This window comes from Sphaeramia orbicularis, chromosome 8 (assembly GCF_902148855.1).
Source record: "Sphaeramia orbicularis chromosome 8, fSphaOr1.1, whole genome shotgun sequence".
NCBI lineage: Eukaryota > Metazoa > Chordata > Actinopteri > Kurtiformes > Apogonidae > Sphaeramia > Sphaeramia orbicularis.
In genome coordinates, this window is record NC_043964.1 from 43,484,009 (window position 1) to 43,506,848 (window position 22,840).

General features: G+C 36.7%; 1 protein-coding gene across 1 annotated transcript in view; it reads right to left on the bottom strand.

Annotated features, from left to right (window-relative positions):
* usp43b (ubiquitin specific peptidase 43b) overlaps positions 1 to 22,840 on the bottom strand; it is a 109,020-nt gene that overhangs the window by 24,749 nt on the left and 61,431 nt on the right. Inside the window, exons 6-8 of the mRNA XM_030142061.1 lie at positions 19,907 to 20,051; positions 11,775 to 11,937; positions 6,812 to 6,923 (exon numbers count right to left, since the gene is read on the bottom strand). Coding sequence (XP_029997921.1) covers positions 6,812 to 6,923; positions 11,775 to 11,937; positions 19,907 to 20,051 — 420 coding nt within the window. The remainder of the gene's footprint in view (positions 1 to 6,811; positions 6,924 to 11,774; positions 11,938 to 19,906; positions 20,052 to 22,840) is intronic.

Here is a 22,840-nt window from a genome sequence, read left to right on the forward strand (position 1 = left end):
GAGTTTGAACTTCCATGGTCACTCAAGGTCAAAGGTCGCAGACCCAAATGAAAGTCCATGTATGACTTCCTATCAGTGCTCAATAGTAGCTATATTGGTATCTTGAACCATTTTCATGTTATAAACCATAAAAATACGGCCCATTATAAGTAGAGCGTAATGTTTAATATTTCAAAAAATTCATCAAAAATTCAAAAATCAAAATATCTCAAAACTGTGAACAAATTTTGTCCCAAGGAAGCTACATAAAAAATTGAGATGAACCCAAGCAGTCGATGTATCAGAGAAGATGTCTGAAAAAAAAAATTGCTAAAGACAACGAAGACGATGATGCCAGACACAGTGCCTTCACAATAACTTATGCCCGGTGAGCTTAAAACCTCTTGGACAGCTGTTCAACACCCCCCCACGAAAAAAAAAAATGCTGACCAAGGAGTGAGCCTCTCAACACTGCTATATGTTTACACTTTCAGGGTTATATTTAATGCATTTTGCTGTGTGGGCTAAAGCAACAAAAAGAAACAGGATAACAAAGTGGGCCATGGTGAAAAATAGGCTGAGACCTGCACCTGACATTTTGAGCTCACAGCAGTTCAACAGGTAGCATCTATAGGAGACAACACTCATTTCATTTCAACAAATAAAGGACCATCATATCTTTTTTCCTCCTGTATAGCATGTTCATTTCATTCCTTTGTTCTGAGGTTCTTTAGGTATAAACGAGTACTTTACAGAAAATGAAACTCATTTCCTCCCGTTCCAGTGTAATTTAGTGAGTATCTGCTGGCTGAGCTCAAACACAAACACCCACTGGGACTCCTGTGAGGGAAGCTCAGTCCATACGGATCTTTCTGTTGACAAGGAATGCACCAAAGCAGACAGCACTTTCCTGGAAAATATTGATATGCTGAACACTTGAACCCTCTGGAATGGAATGGGGGAAGTTACACAATACTTCTGAAATACAGCCACACATATTCTATAAGCAGGACTATTTAGAGTATCAGTATAGCATAGAATGACTTACTTATACACATTACAATGACTTCTACAGCTTAAACAGAAGATGGAGGGAGGAGTAGTATTTTTAACATCACGTGTCCAGCTGAGAACACATGCAGAGCGGCGAAACCAAGACTATATTATCTTGTCTTCAACAAGTCCACATCATTTGTTTATGGACACTGCAGGCATCTTAAGTCTCTGGGGTGCCTGTGTGAGCGTGGTGCTTTTCCGGAGAAAAATATCCACTTTTCTGTATGTTCATTTTCAGTTTGCTGTGTGTGTGAACACTAAATTATATTTTTTTTCCATTACAGTCTTGCTCAGCTCACTGTGAGTTCTAGTGAAAGGCTTGTATGTACATGTGAGACCACCCATAGAGACTTGCAAATTCTGACTTCTCAGGAATAGGATTTTTTTTTTTTTTTTTTTTAGCTCTGGTGTTGATGGAAAAATGTATTTTAAGCATTTCGCTTACAGCTACTCACTGAATGCTGGAACAGGAGGATTTTCTCGACTCCACATTACATAATCCAGGTTGAAGTGTTAAGCCATGTTTCTATATGTTGCTTGTTTTGTGTGTGTATGTTTGTTTAGAGGAATATGTGAGAGCTAACACCAGTAACAGGAGGCAGAAACGCACACAAATACTGGGTGCATGTGAAAGACTGTGACTGTGAGAAAGAAAAGAAGGAGGGAAAGAGCAGGATCATCTGTGATCTGGTTTCGGATGACTTATCTAGGCCTCCTGTTAAAGGAGGAGGTTCCCTGTGAGAAACCTTTAGTCATGTTTAACCAAGTTATGGTTGAAGTGTACAACATCACTGCAGCTTTCAGAGTTGTATAAATTAGCTCCATTCGCTAATGCAGTGAATGCAGCTAATGCAACTTACACACAATGTACATAATAACGTAGCTACCCTATACATAATAATAATATAATATTGTCATAAATTTAATACTGCATTCATAGGCTGTACAAAAGAATTAAGTAGTGAAAGAACACATTTTTTTCACTATTGTTTTGAAGTATTGTAATGACCATATTTGGACAAGAGGGAAAATGAAGTTGTTAATAAATTGGATACAAATGTGTTGAAGACTGCAGTGCACATATTGTCTGTAGATGTCATTTGACTTGTTTGTTGTTTATATGTATATTTTCTCTATATTTTAAAACTGTTATTTCTATATAGATATTTTTTATATATCCTTCTACTTTATACTTTTTGTGGTTGTTGTTTCAGCTGGTTCTGGAATAAAGGACAAGTTTGTCATTTTTGGATCTTTTTCATATTTTTAATAATTTTTTGGCTATTCAAATCAAATCGAAGAAAATAATCACTAGATTAATCAATTACAAATGTAATCGATAGCTGCAGCTCTATACTTATGTCAAACCCAAAGATGTTACTTTAAAACTGAGAACATTAGGTTTTTGAAAATATATGTTGTTCATTGAAATTTCTAAGTGCAGTGGACCTCTTACTATTTTAGTTGAAGACATTTTCTCTACATTCTTCCACACTGGCTTAAGTTTTGAGCTGTGGTTGTTGCCTATTACATGACATGCTATGTCAGCTCGCCTGCTGCTGTGTGTGTTTGTACATGATGTGAAGCCCACATCACTGTCACCAATTCCAGCTATATGTGTTAACATGCAGCAAGTAGGTGAAATGACTTGACAGTGTTAGATGTGCCAGTGTGTCTAATGTTTTCAGCACGGTGGTGTTAGGAAAGCTCACATATCACTTCTCACTCTTCCACAGGTCCTTCCTTTTGTTCAAATCTGGTCGCTTTTTGCTCTAACAAATCAAGATGGTGACAGCAAAAGTGGCAAATTCAAGGTCAAGGCCCCTCCACAAACAATCGCCATATTCATAGTTTGTACCAAAGTGAAAGTGCATGTAGTGCTAGATGGAGTGTAAATCAGCGCACTGTATTGTTGTTACTATACTGCTAAGTCTGTGTTAGTGAGTCATCCCACCACAGCTGAAATTAAGATGTCAAACTATGTCACTAGCAGAGAAGATGGCTGTCAGAGAGGCCATGCTTTTTGTTTTTCAATTGCATCTCTGCTGATGCTAAAATTAGACAGTGGCGGAAAAATCCACTTGCGAGTGTAATTCATTGAAGCAAGAAACTACAGATTCTGTTGAGATGAAAGATTTAGAGCAAACATCTGCTGTGAGCATTGCTGGTTTCTTGGCAGAGGTAGGATACAGCAGAGTGATTATACTGTACAAGGCTGGGTTTAATTAAATGGCTGACAGCGTGGGGCACAAAGGAGACTACAGATCTCCAGCAGAGTTACTGAAAATGTTGCACCTGACTCTTCACTTCCTCTCTCCCCTGGAACGTCTCAAAGAGCGCTAAGCAATATGCAGCCATGCTCTGTGGCTCTTTAAGGCAGCTGTGTGTCAGCTGGCCCCAAACAGACACACACCGACTGGAAACAGATAGATAGATAGATAGATAGATGGATGGATGGATGGATGGATGGATGGATGGATGGATGGATGGATGGATGGATGGATGGATGGATGGATAGATAGATAGATAGATAGATAGATAGATAGATAGATAGATAGATAGATAGATAGATAGATAGATAGATAGATAGATAGATAGATAGATAGATAGATAGATAGATAGATAGATAGATAGATAGATAGATAGATAGATAGGAACAAAAGATGAAGGTGAACAAAAGGCAAAAAGAAATGACCAATTTAAACAGAACACTCCAATATATTGAAGGAAATAAGTCAACCAAAAAAAAAAAAACATCATACAGACATTTCACTGTGGCTCTTTACCAATACTTTATGTCGTAGTGTAGTAGAAAGAAGTCGAGCTTATATTGTCCAAATCCAATTTTACATAACTTGGCTAATCAGCTAATATATACAATCTATATAAAGAATAGGTCAGTCATTAAATTACTGAAAAACAGAACAAATGATTACATACCATCCGTAATTATAACTGTTGTATTCCTGTTCATTGTTACTATACCTCTGGAAAATAAGGTTTTTATACCTCTTCCTAAATTTCGTGATGTTTTCACACTATTTGATATTTAGTTCCATTCTATTCCATAAAACCACTCCACAACATGAAATGCACATCTTTTTAAGATTTGTTCTAGTGAAATGTTGTTTCATGTTTAGTTTCTGTTTGTAGTCATTACCACCCTCTCTATCTGTGAATCATTTCTTTATGTTACTTGGAAGTAATTTATTTCTTGCTTTGTAAAATATTTGTGGTGTTTTAAATTCTACTCGATCTTTTAATTTGAATGTGAGAATAAGAATAGTTCATGAAATGTGTTTGGTTACATGTCTACCACCACAAAGTCACATTCTGAAACACAGGTGAACATCAGGCCTGAGTGAGCGAGCAGAAACCAGCAGGAAAATGGACCCTTTGGCTCCAGTGAAGTAAATAACTGATTTGACAGTGACACACAGCAGGAAGATGTCTAAGACGGCTGTGCTGTGTGCATTTCTGTCTGTCATATGTCTCGTGTTTTACTCTCGTCACATTGACAGCTTCATGCTAAACAAGCATGTAGCTCTTTAAGCCAAGCATGGAAGACTGACAGGGTAAGCTTTCACCTCCCAACCTCATCATGTCTCATTAGCACACACTGCAGTGTATATGCAACTATATTCACATTTACATTCTGAGGACAAACTCAGAGCTGTGTCTGAAGAATATCAAAAGGTTTCATCTGTGACTGTTTAATGGTAAAAATAAATGACATTGTTTCTGACTGCTTCCCAGCTCAGCACCAGAAGCTGTGCTATGTTTAACCCTATAATGCTGAACATATCATATTTGATACATGAGTTTTGAAGCCCTCTACATGATCAGTGTGATATTTTTCTTCTTGAAAAACCTGATGTATACAATTAGATACATGCAATACATGGATAATCCACAAGGGGGGAGGAATTTGTTCACCAGAGGCCTTTCCAGTGACACAACAAGATTATCATTAATGAGGAAGAAGGGAGAACTTTGCCAGTTTTGAAAAGGAACTACCAATTTGTTAGACATTTGTGTTATGACTTAGTTTGTTTAAAAATAATGATATTTGAGCATTGAGACCTGATGTATCAAATATGATACAAAATTGAAACTCAGACATGGAAATTGATATCTGAAAAAAAAAAAAAAAAGTTTTTGGTTGTTCAGAAGGACCAATAAAGGCTCCGGTTTCAAAGAACTGGAATTTTCTGTCAATGATTTAATGGTTCAGGCTTTACAGGGTTAACATGCATGGGTTTTTTTTGCTGCCAATCCTTTTGTTTAGATGTTGTTAAGTAAATGCTTCTGTTTGCACTGGAATCAATGACAATGCATAAAAAGTAGAGACTCATTTTGCCAGTGGCTACCTTATGCTGCTTTTTAATCACCAGTTAACATAAGTTGATTTCTTATGTGAACTGTAATGCTTGACATTTTAATCAATCAATCAATCAATCAATCAATCAATCAATAAAACAGCTTTACTTTCTGCTAAAAATTCAGTATTTACTACTGTACTGTGGGATGTTTCTTGGTCTGTTTATTGCTTTGCATCCTTTTGGCTCTGTTTCCTAATGAGTCTTGGGTAATTAGATCATAAATGAGCAGCACCAAAATAAAAGTAGTTTACACTTATAAATGCTTACATGATGCGCCCTGACAAGAACATAACAGAAAGGTGATTGATACAGAATGTGTGTGCTTTTGTTTAATATTCTGTCAATAGTTGGAAAAGCCTGGACATTTATAGTTAGCTCTTGAAACACATTGGTTTTTATTAAAGTGTACTTGTACTGGTCATTGTGCTTTGTGTATTACTTGTAAGCAAGAGAGGTACAAATTCAGTAAAAAAATGCCACAAATGCACCACATGGGACCTTTTTATTATGTGAATTACTCCATCACAGCCTAGGTAATCGGATAATACAATGTCACGTCAGTACCGGTGCTGGAACAGCCTGTGAAGGAGGCAACATGTCGCTGATCATGCCTGACTGACAAAGCAGTGATTTAGTACCTGCTGCATACCTGACATTGGGCTATGACATAAGGTAACAGATGGAACCGCTAGTATTATATGTAATCTTTTGAGATAACTAGCAATGAAAATTCCCCACTGGTACCCTTTAACTAGCTTGTATCAAACAAATCTGGTGCTGGTCTGGTCACAGTGCAAGAACTGTGCACAGGAGGTCCTGTTGGACACAACAACCAGTGACTTCTTGATTGACAGGTGTAAACGGAGATGTGTTCAGATCAGTTTAGTAACTGGACTATAACCTGTCTCAATCTAGTTAATCTGTTCTCCGGCGGGTGCAGAAGGATGAAACCAACTCCTCTCTGCCTCCAGCTGGCACTTATTTCTCCCCCACCTGTACAACACAGTGTCATTGAGTGGGCATGCTTTGGTCTGTCCCGAGCCAATAAACCTGTCTTGGAACAGGTGCAGCAGCCGGCACTGCAGGAGGGAACCATGTCCCGTCTCTGTCTCCAGCTGGTGCTCAAACATGCCCGCCCACACTATTAAATCTAAGTTTTATAAGCTTCATGGAACAATTTAAACTGAAGTATGAGGCTACATTACATTGCACAGTGCTCTAAATTAACTCTGGTTTAAAGTTTTACAGTAATAAACAGTAACTGTAATTGATTCTGTAATGAGCCTTGTCCTCTGTCTCCTCTCAGCTCTCCGCTAAGAAACAAATATTTAAGGACGTGTCTGTCCATACAGTCTGCATTAATATTCCATGTATTGTTTGTATTTGTCCATTACCTGCGCCGGGGCTCCATTGATCATCAGGTAATAAAGCTTGCTGAGGATGCTCTGCTGCAGCTGGTCCCAGGAAATAGACCGATCCTCCCTCATTAGGAATGGAGGTCCAAACCTTGTTCAGGAACAGAGGAAATTAATGTTACGCGGATAAAAGATGGAAATTGCCTTTACACAACCATGTGCAGACACTCCACACTGGCCAGCTCACACATCCACTTATTCTGTCCCACTGTAATGTAAATAATTATTTATTATCACTATCAGCTTTCGAGCAGAATTCTCATTACAGCACAAACACAGACAGACAGAGGGAGACAATAAGAACTGAAACAGCTGATGAGGAAAGGGACAACCATCCCCGTGAAAAGATAAATCACATGACATATTCATTATAATACACATTTAATTGAGGGCAGCCCTCCATTGTATGCTCAGATTTATTAGTATGAGATAATGTGAGCAGGCATGTGCATAAATAGACAACGGAGGACAGGTACAGAAACACAGGGATGCAGTAAATGTGGATGGGAGTATGATAAATAAAGCTGATGAAATGGGAGGAACTATGCTGCTATGTTTTTTAAACATGTACAGACGCCAAAACAATACGACAGACATAAAACCCATCCTTTGTAATAAACGGCCCCCATTAGATCATACATAAATACCATGGAGATCCTCATAATAAACAGGATAATAAACAGGATTAGTGTTCAGGATGGTAACCATTAACCGTCTGTGGTGACGGAGGGAAGAGCAGCAGCCATGACCACATAATAATGACAGAAGAACACAGAAAAACAGGGTAAAGGATCCAAAGTTACATTCAACTAGATGGAGAAAGGGCCAAAATAATCAATGTAATCTGATTTATTTAGTGATAAATGAGCCCACAGTAGCATATCAGCAGTCTGTAACTCCTTATTTCCAGAAAATGGTTTATCACAGAATGCAGTGGATCTATAAAACTAGGATAGTCCCGTTGATGACTGTTATAACATTGCAACTTCATTTTCTTCAAAATAAAAAGTTAGGTGTAAAAACTAATAATAAGATCAAACTTGTGTCATTGACTGAGAGGCAGCATCAGATACAGATATAATATAGCATCATGGTACTCTTAATCTGGGGATGTACTTAAAGAGTGTCATGACTGTGTGTGGATGTGGCTACTGACTCAGTCTATTTACAGACATGCAGTACATGGTGTAAAGAATCTAGGCTTCATTCTTTATAACCAATCATTCTCACAGAGCTGGTTTTAAACATGTTTAATATTTGCAACTAATATGTTTGAACACACACTAGATGAGAAACGGTACAAAATAAAATGGAAAACTGAAATGAGAGGAAAAAAATTGAGAAAAAAGCACATGTAAAGAACACGTGAGTGAAATTTGAGAATAATTGGGTGTATAATGTCAGAGGAATTGGTTGGACAAATTGTCAAAGTTAAAATTTAAAAAATGTATTTAAATAAAAATCCCAGAATTGAAATTCAGTCATCAAACTGTGCACTGCACCTCTTCTAGCGGTAAAGAACATGTGTCTCAAATGAAAGGAATCGGGGAAACGAGAAATGGGATGACCAAAAATCTTGGACGGACAGACAGAATTCCTAGTAAATCTTCTATTAAGATTTAGGCGGGGCTTATTATTATACATAATAAATAATAATACATAATAATAACAACATTATGTACATGCTCTGAATGTATCAGACAAGCAAAAAATGACACAGTTTAAAAAAAAAAAAAATTGTGAATATTTTCATCTTTAGCTACCCATAATTATGTAGCTTATAGTTATAGAGCATTACCTGTTTACAAAGAAGCTCTTATGGCTTTAATAAAGGCACAGAACAAAAGCATAAGATGTAAGCCTATTTTGTGAAGCTATAGGCCACTGTTTCTCCACTCGACCAGTTATTAAGTGCGTTGTGCTGACTCATCGTTGAGGTTTATTCTTTTCTCTGACTGTCAAAGACTAAAATTATCCGTTCACTGGTAACAGTCTTTAAATGTGTTTTTTCCATTGTAGAATGCATTTGAGTCCTGCTTTACAGCACAGATAAAGTAGTAACTGACAACAAAGTAATGTGTAACAGTAATGAGGTAACACTGAGTCTGTTTACATGACCATAAGAGTCTGATAACTAGGAGTAATCGGATAATTGTAATAACCAGATCTAACGCATTTACATGCACTTAAGAAATGTGATCATTGAAAAACCCTGGTTTAGACACCCCAGTCAGATTTCAGATTTCTTTCAGAGTGCATACGTGCATAGTGATGGTAGAATCAAACTTCCTCTTCCATACATGTATGACTAACTAGCTTCCATTCTCTACGATTTTAATTGTGTTAACACATGTGCAGACATAAAAGAATGAAATGAATCAGATTAAACTGAATATATGCAGGAAAACATTGTAGTAGGGATGTAACCATATGAAAATTTCATATCACGGTTATTGTGACCAAAATTATCACCGTTATCATTATTATCGCGGTATTTATACTTATACACACACTGAAATAATGTAACCAAGTTGTATTTTGAAAAAAAAAACAAAAAAAACAAAAAACAAAAAAAACCAAAACACCAAAAAAAAAAAAAATACAAATAAAATAATAGCCACAACGTACTTTGTGTTGGCAGAAACATTCAAATATTAACATGTAAGCATCAAACATACAAATGTGCATTAAAGGTGGCACCTTACGGTGATTGTTTGACCATTTTCCATTTCAAGTTTGAGTTGTTTTAGCTTCTTTTTCTGCTTCTTTTTACATACTGCTTCTCCAGGAAATGTGCTGTACCGTTTTAAATGGTAATATTAACCGTCGGGAATTTTACCACTGTTTATCGTTAAACCAGTAATCGTTACATCCCTACATTGGAGTAATGGGGAGAAATCCAGGTGTGTTCATTTCTCATAATCAGATTACTGTTGTTATCTGATAAATCATATCAGATAATCCTGTTTACATGATCGCTTGAATAATCTGACAACTCCAGAAATCGAATAATGATCAGAGTATTGGTGTGCATCTAAAGTCCTGAACGACCCCTCACACATTCCATATGACGACTGTAAGATGATAGAAGATAGAAGATTTATTTTCTTCCTACTCAACATCCAACCAGCTCAAACCCTTCTTAGTGTTATTTCTCTTTTTTATGTCTATGTTTTTATGTATATTTTTTATCTCATGAGACATGTGCAGGTCTTTGATGTACCACTCACTGTCTAGTTGCTTCAAATTGTTTCATTTTCATACTTTTATCATTGCAGCTGTGTGCAGAACTGCAAATGGCCAAGTCTGAAGGTCATCTGTTTCCAGAGACCCATAAAGTTAATCTGTCCCTAAACTTTAACCTACACTTCCCCTTTCCCTTCACAGACTTCATGAGTGAAATGTGACTTCCATTAAAGCTCTACCTTTCATTTCGAACATTTGGTTTCTCACACAACTGTATTTTACAACTGTCCTATCAGATTAAACAAATCAAGTGAGAGTTTCACACATTGCAGATTTTTGTTTTTCAGAGAACTGTGATGCTCCTCTACACAGAACCAGAGTGAAAAACAAGTACATGACTCCAATGTCATTTTCCTGGCACAGATGAGTCCTCCAGCTGTCATTTGATGAGAGCAAGATAGGTGGGTGGTTTGATCAACCAAGGTGAGGCGTTTGAAGGAGAAACGAGACGCCGGCCCTTATGGATGGGACTGGACTTTCTCATTGCTGTATTGAAACGTTCATAGTTATTGATTGATCTTTGTGGACTCTGTCATGGAGACAGGCGTCTGATGGATTTCTGTGTCGTGCCAGATGTCAGATTCCTCAGTCGTGTGATTTGAGACTCATCTGACAGTGAGGACGACGAGTCCTTTCTGTAACAGAGACATGCTCTGCCCGAACTAGATATAAAAGAGATCGTACCAAATGTTCACACTTTAACCTTTCGAAGCTGAAGGAGATGCACAAAACATATGAGTAACAGTGGAAAGATGCATGTAAACTATGACTGAGGATGAAGTCATTCAACACACTATGTATTTATGAAATATTCCTCAGTAAGCATTAGTTTAGTGGTCAAAAATAAATATGAAGTTGATTTGATTGGATAATTTGAGGTCAGGAAACACTGCCTTTATATGTTTGTATTAGTTTCTTGTGTTTTCTGCTAAAAAATCCTCAAAATAACTAAATGACATTTAGAAGTTGATATAAAAGTTTCTACATTAAAGACAATGTTTGTTTTTAATCATAAACCTGTAAGTAATAAAACTGGTGGTCAGCTTTGTTCATGCTGCAGTGAGGTGAACAAGCTGTAAAAATATACTGCACCTTATCTATCTATCTATCTATCTATCTATCTATCTATCTATCTATCTATCTATCTATCTATCTATCTATCTATCTATCTATCTATCTATCTATCTATCTATCTATCTATCTATCTATCTATCTATCTATCTATCTATCTATCTATCTATCTATCTGTCCGTCCGTCCATCTCTCTCCCTCTCCCTCTCTCTCTGTCTGTCCGTCCATCCATCCATCTATCCATCCATCTATCCATGAATTTATCTTGTATTTATGAAAGTATTGACTTTTTATTGGGTTTTTAACTTGTTCAAACTTCTTTTAATCTTGATCTTAGTCCAGACATGTATTTATTTATTTATTTATTTATTCTTATCATAATAATTCTTTTATTGATTATCTCTCTCTTATCTTTTATGTCCTGATGCCCTGATGGAACTTGGGACACTTTTACTGCATCATGTCTGTCATCAGCTCATTTCTTGGTTTCATGTTACATGTCATTATGTTAAGATGTCAAAGGTTATCATTATCTGCCTGCAAAATAAATCTGCCTACAGGTATAAATAAAGTAACCTGAACCTGAACCTGAGCCTGGTCTCCTCAGAGAAGCAGAAATTATTACCTCACTACTTGTTGGCCTGACCCTGCAGCGTTACACACAAGCAGGAGAATCTTAACCGGGAGGCCCTGGTTGAGGAACTCTGACGACAGCGCCCCATGTGATGGTAACCTCTGACCCTCGGGACCGGTGGAGTACGGGGACGACGGCAAACTGTGATGGTACCCTGACAATAGAAGAGGAACACAGGAGAAGGTTAAAACACAGCAAATGTTTCTGGAGTCATATTGTTAATTCCTTAATGCACAGGTGTCAAACATGTGCCCCATTGGCCAAAACAGGCCCAGTCTGGCCCCTGGGACAAATTTATGAAATGCAAAAATTACACTGAAGATAATAACAATCAATGATGTTAAAATCATTTTAGTTCAGGTTCTACATACAGACCAATATCATCTCAAGTGGGTCGGATCAGGAAAACGCTATGAGAATACCCTATAAATAATGACAACTTCAAATTTTTGTCTTTGTTTTAGTCTGTTGTTGTATGAATAAGTAAAATTACATGAAAATTTTTACTGTCATGGTGGCTTTGGCATGGCAGCCGACCCCTCCCTCTCCTTATCAGATTCACATCACTAACGAGTTGCGCGGCTGCAGTGCCTCATCATTTGAGCAGTATTTAAGGCCCGTTTCTGCAGCCGTGTAGTGCTGGATTATTGTCAGCCTCACCTCACCATAACCCAGACTTTCATTCATCACCTTTCTTCATTCAACGGACTCTGACTCTCCTGCAGGTTTTTGTTTGTGTAGTTTTGTTCCTGTTAATAAAGCTGTTTCTCCCTTCAGTACCGTGCAGTTGAGTCCTATCATTCACACCACCATGACAGTTTATGTTACAAACTATCCTTTCACAAAAATGTGAATAAGCTTAAATATAAACAAATAACAACTTGAAATATTTCAAGAGATGTAAGTACAATTTTAAGAATATTCTGTTTCTAAATGTTTTGTGTATTGTAGATCCACTGTGATCTGTAAGTTGTAATATACATGTGTAAATGATAAACTGAGGAATAATATTGTTAAAAATGCACTTATTTTTCTTAAGATATTTTAGGTTGTTCATGTTATTCAGATTTTTAAGGAAACTTTATAGATGTAAACATTTTCATAATCTAATTTTACTGTTTTCACTGTTATTATTTAACTGGATCATATTGGGCTATACATGGCACCTGAACTAAAATGAGTTTGATGCCCCTATCTTAATGTGTATATTGCACTTTAAAGTTGAGTTAATTAAACTACTTTACAGACTGTAAAGTAGTCCAATCTGCAGTGACTGTCATATTCTATAAAATCATTACGTCTATATCGTCTGTGACCTGAAATACGTATCTCTAAAAAGTTACATGTACAAACTTTCATGAAAAATAGGTCTATTTTCAGCTTTGAGACAATGCATTTTGCAGCTGATCCAAGAGAGTTTACTGAGCTTAAGGAAAAGAATTTAAAAACTGAGCCATAAATCCTTCTGTTGTTCTTAAACATTCAAAATAAACACACTCAGAAAGTCACAGATGCATGGCTTGAGAGCAAAAAAGAAAAAGGACCAAAAATAGACTGAAGAGACTCTTCTTCAAGATCTTCAACATCTCATTGATTTTAATGGAAATACTGATTGAAAATTAATAGAAGATTCAAAAAGAAGGAAGAAAAGAAGATAAGAATTTCTTGGTGAATCATGTTGGAACCCATATTCTTTTGAAAGTTAATTTCAAACTATTTTGCACTGATGGTTGACAACATGATACTCGATATTTCACATTTCTTGCTTAAAGTAAAAGTACTGAAGATGCAATCATTAAACTTAACACCTCTGACAAGGAGTGAAAAGGAGAACTGAGATACAGTATATAAAGTGGCGAGACAGCAGCTTTCTATTTGGGGAACAGTGATTCACAGAGGAGAACAGATGGACCAATGGCTGCCTGCACTCTCAGCAGGAGGTATTATCTGATGCAGCTTCTGCTCCACATCCTGTCCTGGCGGGGTGCCAAGTAGCACTGTCTCTCTCCCATTCACCCCCTGTCTCTCCCCGCTGACACCGAGGAGTGTGACTGACTGAGCGAAAAGCCGAGATAATAAGAGCAGGGTGAAACATGACGTCAGAGCGGAGCTGCGATCTCGCTGACAACCTCCCATTTTAACACACAGGTCAGCCCCTCAAAAGTTCACCATGATAAATCACATGCTGAATTAAACTTGCAGACACACAAGAGAAGGTATTGATCAGCCACAGCGACTGTTGTTTCTACCTGAAGCATGATTCATCACTGCCAACGGCAAATGCCATGGTGGAGGATCCTGTTACTAACATTCTTCCAAAGCAGCTCACCACAGTGTCCTGATCCTCCTGAAATAACTGGGTTATAAACATGTTAAACTGGGCACTGTATGAAGGGTAAGAACTATTCAAAACTAATCACAGTCTACACACTATGAACCATCACAGATTTTACATTAAAACTTTGATTGCAGTGTCTTGACCCTGTGAATGAGAGTGACGACGATTTTGCGCAGCTTTTCATTAATGTCGGTTTAATCAAGCCAGTGATAAAACTTCATAAGCTGAAAATTACACAAGCAGTGACCTCTGACAGCTTTGGCAATGATTTATGAGGAAAAATCTCCTTTTTAATGCCTAGTGAAGCATGTTCGTGAACAGTAGTAAATTGCAGAGGTCACCTCCAGCCTCGCTCCCCTGAGATTTATACAGAGCTACATGGGAGGAGACCTACAGTCAGACATCACTTGTAAAGTCGAAGCAGACTTTTTATAGCTGACGTCAAAAAATGCACTATTTCAAGACACTTTTTAATCAAGTCCCTTTCACTGCTTTCCTGATTTTTTCCTTGTTCACGGGGTGAATAATGGTGGTATTAGGGAGTGTTGTTGCTTCTTCATATGGGTTTAAAACTACGAGACAATTCCCATAGTTACACACTGCCATCATGTTGAAATTTGTAATGCACACAGATACACAAACCACACCAAAAGTTCACTTTGTTTTGCTTACATACCTGTTGATCCTGATCCCTTATGATCACAAAGCCTCAAACTAATTCTAAGAAACCACAGGAAGCCTGTGAATTCATCACTCCTCTGCACTCTCAGGCTTGTTTCATAGTCAAATAACCGCACAGGATGAGCCAGTATAAACACAGCCAGACTATGTGAAAGCCCATAATTAAACACCTCTGCCCCTAAAGGGATCTGGAGGGCTACACCTCCCAGTCCTATTAACAGTCTGTGCAGTCATAGTCACTGTCATAGGCAAAAAACACACTCACATACACAAGAGACTGTGACTTTAGAAATCCATCCATCCATCCATCCATCCATCCATCCAAGGTAGAATGCACCATGCTTTAATGTAAACAGAATCAAAATATTCCATGCACTCTCAAACTGATCATTAAATAAACAGGAAGGACCTTCTCTGTGATTCCAGGATTATGGGTAATAGATTACATTTACATTCACACTAGTATTCTACTTATATTTGACTGTTGTCATCTAAACAGCATATTCTGAATTGGACATTTTTCTGAATGGCCAGGTTCATAAGTATTCTTTGGAAACATCTACTGTGCCTTCAGAAAATCTATCTGAGAGAGACACAGACCAATTCTGGTAGAGATGGACAGTCCAAAGAAAAGTCCACATCAACAGTTTTGTGGATATGAACAAATATAAAAAGATAATCTCAAGAATACTTTGAAAAATGTATATTTTAATCAGGGTATGCACGGAAATAGTAGTGGAATACTTAAGAATCATATTAGGAATTTTGTTCATATGTTTGTTTCATTTTCTTCCACCTATTCATTGGTGTGTGTGATCCCATATTTAAGGCTCTTTTATATTATATATCATTTTTTGATTTAGAATTTGATGTTTTGTTTCACTGTGCACAGTGCATTTGTTGTGGTAGATTGCCTACACTTTTTGGTATAGTGTAGGAGAGAAGTTATATTGTTGATATTGTTTTGTATTTTGTCTGTAACTTAAATTTTAAAAAAATATTGTGGAGAAAAATTAGGGTAGTGTCCATTCACTAGTGCAAGATCTTACCAGACTAAAGTGAAAGACTGACTGTTGTGGAGAAGAGAGGTGGTCTGTCCAGGAAGGGACTTGGTGTTAATGTTAAATCCACAGCAGGAGTAACTATGAGTAACTGTTGCCTTGAGTAAACCCCACATCAGTGTCAGTGAAATCAATCAATCAATCAATCAATCAATCAATCAATCTTGTTATGAATGCTGACCACAAATGAAGACGGTGAATCTTAATAAAATTGGGTTTCTGTGAGATTTTCAGTTGTATTAGTTTTGCATTTGCCAAGTATTGGGAAAATGGGCACACAATCCACACACAGACTCCCCCATTAACATGCAGCTTAATTTAAAACCTGAGAACATAATCCACATCGATTAGCTCCCCTTAGCATTACCACCTCACATAAAAATGCTCGGCTCAGTTTTAACGAGACCCCTGTTAAGAGCCTGTTGATGTGCCTCATATCTAACCCACAAGACTCTGATTTCCACTTTCATCTAAGTGTTTATGGATAATTGATTAAGAGGCTCTCGAGGATCAGACCGTTTAGATTTGGTAATTGCAGAAGGGGCATAAAGATCAGATTTTTGTGGCGCCAGACAGTCTAAAGTATTGCAGATCATTGTTGGGACTTGATAGAAAAATAATGCAATAAAGCTTCATTTATACTTTAATCAAATATTTTTATAGTTTGAATTAATGATAAACAGCCAAGGCAAAAATATACTGTATATGTGATTTAGCTGTGAATAAAGTCAGGTCAGTAACAAGCAAATTTTCCTGTTACCCTTCTTGATAACCCATCACACCAATACTAATATAATCCTATTATATTTTACATTTTACAATTTATCAAGCACTCATTCACTCTCATTAAAAAAAAAGTTGTAAAATATTTATGTGGCATACTATGCAGTGTGTGCCAGTGGTGTGAGTAGTGGTCATATTTCATTCCTTCCTGTTCAATGAATGAAAATCAGAGCAATGTTGGTCAAGCAAGGTAGAAAGAAGGAGAGGGAGCGGCGTTAATAAGAGAAAAGCAGTTAAAGTTTCAGTGCACAATAGTTTTTGAGTTTTTCTGGCATCAATGGGCAAAAATTCGATACTTGCTTTTCAGCCTGTTCTAATTCAAGTGGTCTGAGGGAAACCAAGACTCTGGCAAAAACATAACAACTAAGCTGTGGTGAACTAGCTGGAGCTTTGATCACATATATCCAATCGGTTCCCTGACATCTCCTAATGTTTATGACAGTTCATCATGTGGTTCAGCAGGTTGTGTGTGTTTGTGTGTTTGGTCCACGGTTCCACTACTGTAAATGTGGCTCACCGGTTGCAACATCTCAGACTGGCACTTACTGTACTGTCATTTAGTAAACGTTAGGTCTTATCAGATAGCGTCGTAATTTGCTAGCATATGGATACAATGTTAGGAGGTAGGGGATAAAATATGTGATTGACAGCTTTCATAACCAGTTGATGATAAGAGGTGTGATTCTTCTGTGAATAAAGCAACTCTCATAACTGATACTTTGGATCCACTTTTCCACTGCAGCATGAAAACTTTTATCCTGTGACTTAAAATATATATACATATATATATATATATATATATACATAGATACACATATTGTGCATATTATAATATTATAACATAACATGATAGTTATTTATTATCACTGACTATTATTACTACTACTTAATTATTACTACTCTGTAATTTTGCTGTTTTTTACTAGTACTTTCCAGTGTCTAACTGCTACTCTTTTTCACTACTGCCTTTCATGGTTTTTGTATTACTATTTTCTTATAATATTTTTTTATATTGTACATTCGGTGTTGTGCTGTTATTAGAATAATTTCCTAATGGCTGTGCCCCAGGGATCAACAAAGTTCTATCAAAATGAATCAAATTGAATCTAATCTAATTTAATTTAATCTAATTTAATTTAATTTAATCTAATTTTATTTTTTTTATTAGTGATCATTAACAAGACATTGTGGACAGAAAAACAACAACAACAACAACAACAACACATAAACAAAGGAAAAATCAAATAAATAAACAAACCAAAACGAACCACAGCAACAGAGTAATGACAAACAACAACAACAACATCATATTACAATGAAAAAGATAATAAATGTAAAGAGCAACTAAACAATATACCTTAATTAGGGACGATAGGGAAAAGAGGAAGAGGGGAGTGTGAATGAAAGTGAGAAAGAGAGAGGGGGGAGTGAGGGGGAAAATAATAATGGTTGTAATAATACAAAAATATATAATAATAATACCGGTAGTCCAATTTGCTAGTACTATTGTGGTGGCGGTAGCGGCGAAGGCAGCCACAATACAACAATGGGTTAAATAATTTAATATTTGTAATGATGTATTTGTATCAATTATTATTCGTTTGAGTTTATATGAATTAATTTAAATTAATATGGCTAATGTAATGTAATGTTATCTAAAACAAAACACAGGCCAATGGTCTCTAATATTTTGTCCCTTCATTTGGACAGGGAATATGGAGCTGCAGATGGAAGGTGCATATTTCCAAACTGCACGTTTCCCCTTTTGCACAACTATTCAGGAAAGTTCAGAGCGAATACAGCGAAAAAACAAATATCTATGTCTCTGTGAGTGTACCTCAGCCCTGGGTTCTGTCTCAAAGGGACACAGACGTACAACAGACTGAGCACAGACAAGAGAGTCGAGGAGGCCATGTAACTTGAGTCACTATGGTTTTGTATAGTCCTTGTTTTGGCTGAGACCACACACACCACCTATACGTTGACGCCCTGGAGCATCATGGACACAGGAAAATAAGAAAACAGAATGAAACACAAAAGTAATAACTACGGTGTTTCTTCCTGTTCAACCACTTCCCTCATTGTATCCCTACACAGTCACTTCCAATAATGTGCAATAACCCTGCAAAATGTCACATTATGTGCAATAAGTCGTGCAATAGTCTTCTGCTCTGCAATAACAATGCAATATTTATTCAATATTTATCAAAATATAAATGCACTATTTTACATACTGTTTTCATAGGTAATACATACTGTTGATATTGTTCATAGATACACATACTGTCACATACTGTTAATACTCTAAATATTGTGTCTATTCATAGTATATGTCTATTTTTTTATTTTTATTCTTAGTTCTATTCTTATCTTAATTTGGTAAAAATTTGATATTCTGTTTTCTCTTATTTTAGTTTTTGTAATTTTATATTTGCTCTATTCTTATTTTCTGAAGTACTGGTGTTTTATTAATATTGTTGCATTCCTAATTCCATTGTACACACAATGACAAAGCCTATTCTATTCTATTCTATTCTATTCTATTCTATTCTATTCTATTCTATTCTATTCTATTCAGTCAGTGGACAGAGTCTGGAGGTAAAGTGAGAGATTATTATTGTAACAGTTTTTTTTTTTTTTTGACGAGAAGCTTGTATAGTATGCCTTTGGATGGTAATGCTCCTTTATTAATGATTCTTAGATTCAGTCACACAAAGCATATTAATGTGAAATACTAGACAAATGCCTCTAGAGAAAAGTGTGGGGCGTCGCTGCATAGCATCTATGCAGTAAGAACCCAGGGGGTTTTAGTCTGTGCCAGTGTCCAGAGTAACCAGACTGTCCTCTGTGAGGTCCACATAAATTAAAACAGTAAAAGTCACATTTTTCCTGTAGAACAGCAGTGTAAAGGCATTACTGGGCTGCAGTTATGGCCCTTTTAGGATGGACAAAAGAGCAAGACCTATTTGTATTGAAGGCATAAATCTGATGAGTGAAAAACAAACCCTCAACAAGGGGTTTTTGTAATTCACTGAACTCTATGTGGACTTCTTAATGTTCTCTCCGATGGCCCCCTGCAGTAAGATGTATTCCCTCTGGGATTCATTAAGCAAAGCAAATTTACAGAATTGGTTTGTTTACTTACATGTTTGCTTGATCACCCACATTAAAGTAGAGATAGTGAATGTGGTACCATAGGATAGTTACAGCCTGAGTGTTACGTTTTACCTAAAAATAGCTTCTATCTGTCACATAGCTACCTGAGATCCGTGCAGAGCCTCCTCTGATGTAGAGAGGAGGAGCCTGGAAAGCGTAGATGACATCATTCTCAGCTATGCTGGTTAGATCCTCCTCATCAAAGAAGGAGCGTTGGAACCCTGTGGAGTAGACCTCTGTCAGGATCACCTGCAACAAACACATACACAAAACACACATTATATCTGAAAATAGGACCAATGGCCTGGTATCTCACCAGCATGTTCTATCAAGAATCAGTATCAAGTTAAATTTTTTGGTTGTCAGGTTCTGTCGCTATGTTAGAGTCCTGTGGTCTTGATGCAGGAGATCAATCTCTCAATAGAAGTGGGTGGGACTTTCACTGGAGGATAATTAAATGACAGTCCATATATGACCTCCTATCAGTGGTAAATAGTAACTATATTGATATCTTGAACTATTTCATTGATATAAGCCATCAAAATATGGACCATTATAAGTAAAGGCACATTTTAAAAAATTCAAAAATTTGTAAAAAATTAAAAAAACAATCATTATTTCTCAAAACTGTGACAAAACGTTGTAAACATTGTCCCAAGGAAGCTACATATAAAAGTTTAAATGAATCCAACCAGTAGTTTCGTCAGAGAAAACGTTTGAAGAAACTGTTAATGAAGATGCCGCCGCCGGACACAGTGCCTTCACAACAGCTTATGGCCTATCAACCGGTGAGCTAAAAAGCCTATAATGCTGTGAGAGTGAACTTTGATCCACTGGATAAAGCTCTTGCACAATTATAAGTATACCTCCTGATCTCAGATCTAGATTAATGCATTTTAGTCATTGTTAACAAATGGCACACATGAGTAAAATCAGTGAACCTGCCAGGTTACAGCGACGAGGAGCTGAGCTGCTCTGGTCCAGAAGTTAATAGAAAATGTAAAATATCCAGGTAGCACTAAACCAACGCTGTGTAGAATATTAAACTGAAACTCATGTAGCAGGAGACTAAGGGCCAAAAGCTGAGAGCAGTAAAAGGTTCAGAGATAGCAGAGATTACCTGTTCAAATTACATAGAAACATTAATATCAGTTTATCATCTGTTGCAGCCTTAAGATTCATGTTTGTTACAAAGGCATTAATACAAGTGTTTCACAAGTCATGCCTTTAAACAGACGACTTCAGACATTATCTAGAAACAAAAGGGAATGTACAGTTGTGTGCAAAAGTCTTACGCCACCCTTACGTTTGTTATTTTAACAAAGTTCTAATGGCCACCCATATGCAGTTCTTAATATCTGTACTAAGATTTTTAAAATCTTGATATCAAAATTAAATTTTTTTTTGGAAAAAAACAACAACAAAAAAAACAACAATAACAAAAAAACTTTGGCATCAAGGGGTGGGTAAATTTGGTGATGATATAAATCAGCCAATGGGCCAGCCTTCAGAGTGCAGAATTCGGACCACAGCACTCAATACACAGAACTCACACAAAACTGAGACGTCACACAGCACACTAACACATCTAACATGTAGCTCCGCCCACCATCTCCAGCCTCACTGACTGCACAGAGCTAAGAATACTATAAAACAACATATAGACCACAGGTGTCAAACATGCAGCCCGGGGGCCAAATCCGGCCCGCCAAAGGGTCCAGTCCGGCCCTTGGGATGAATTTGTGAAATGCAAAAATTACGCTAAAATATTAACAATCCTTTTAGTTCAGGTTCTACATTCAGACCAATTCAATCTCAAGTGGGCAGGACCAGTCAAATACTATCATAATAACTTTAAAATAATGACAACTCCAAATGTTCCTCTTTGTAAATGTAAATATTTTCATGTATTTACACTAAAACAAAGTATAAATTTGCAAAAAATGTGAATAACCTGAACAAATATGAACAACTGGAAATGTCTTAAGAAAAGTAAGTACAATTTTAACAATATTCTGCCTGTTACTCAATGTTTTGTGTATTTGTCGATCCACTATGATCTGTAAGTTATAATGAACATGTGTAAATGATAAACTGAGACAGAATATTGTTAAAATTACAGTTATTTTTTCAGTTTGTTCATGTTATTCACATCTTTTGAAAGGATAGCTTGTAGATGTAAACCTTTTCATAATGTAAATTAACTTTTTTTGCTCTAAAACATAGAGAAAAGTTTGGAGTTGACATTATTTATATATTATGTTATTATTTTGCTGGTTCAGCCCACTTCAGATTAAATTTAGCTGAATCTGGCCCCTGAACTAAAATGAGTTTGACACCCCTGGTATAGAGTATTTAGAACAATAATTCCTATTCTATATTATAATCTATCACTAATTTGTCATTTCTTCCATCATTTGCCACAGTACTGTTGTAGCAAAATGCACAAAAGAATGGACTGAAGTATACGCCAAATATCACCACAGTACCGTGGCAACAAGAGGCTAATGAGTTCATGGAACAGTATCCATGTACAAATGTTAACATTTGATTGGCTCTGTGGTAATAGACAAACTGACATTTTGTGCCACGGTACTGTGGCAGTAGCCATTGCCTTTTTTTTTTTTTTTTTTTTTTTTACATTAAATAACTGCCTTTAGTGGAAACAGCACAATGCAACAGTTTTTTCAGATACATTTTTTCTGTCCTTTTCAGTGGAAAGCCTTTAAGTTTTATTTTTAAGTAACTCTGTATTACTGGGTCTCAGGAGGATATGATCCTTACCAATACTGACTTGTAGGTATGTTTGTGTGATTTACAGGAATTACACTATAATACTGTGAAAACATGATACCATATTAAGTCATTATTATTAGACTGTTATCCCATTAATGTCAAATACTGCAGTGACAGATGCCATTAAGTTTCTGCTGTTTTTACAGTATTATGCAGCGCTGTAGGGCAGGGGTGTCAAACATACAGCTCATGGGCCAAAACCAGTCCACCAAAGGGTCCGATCTGGCCCACAGGATGGACTT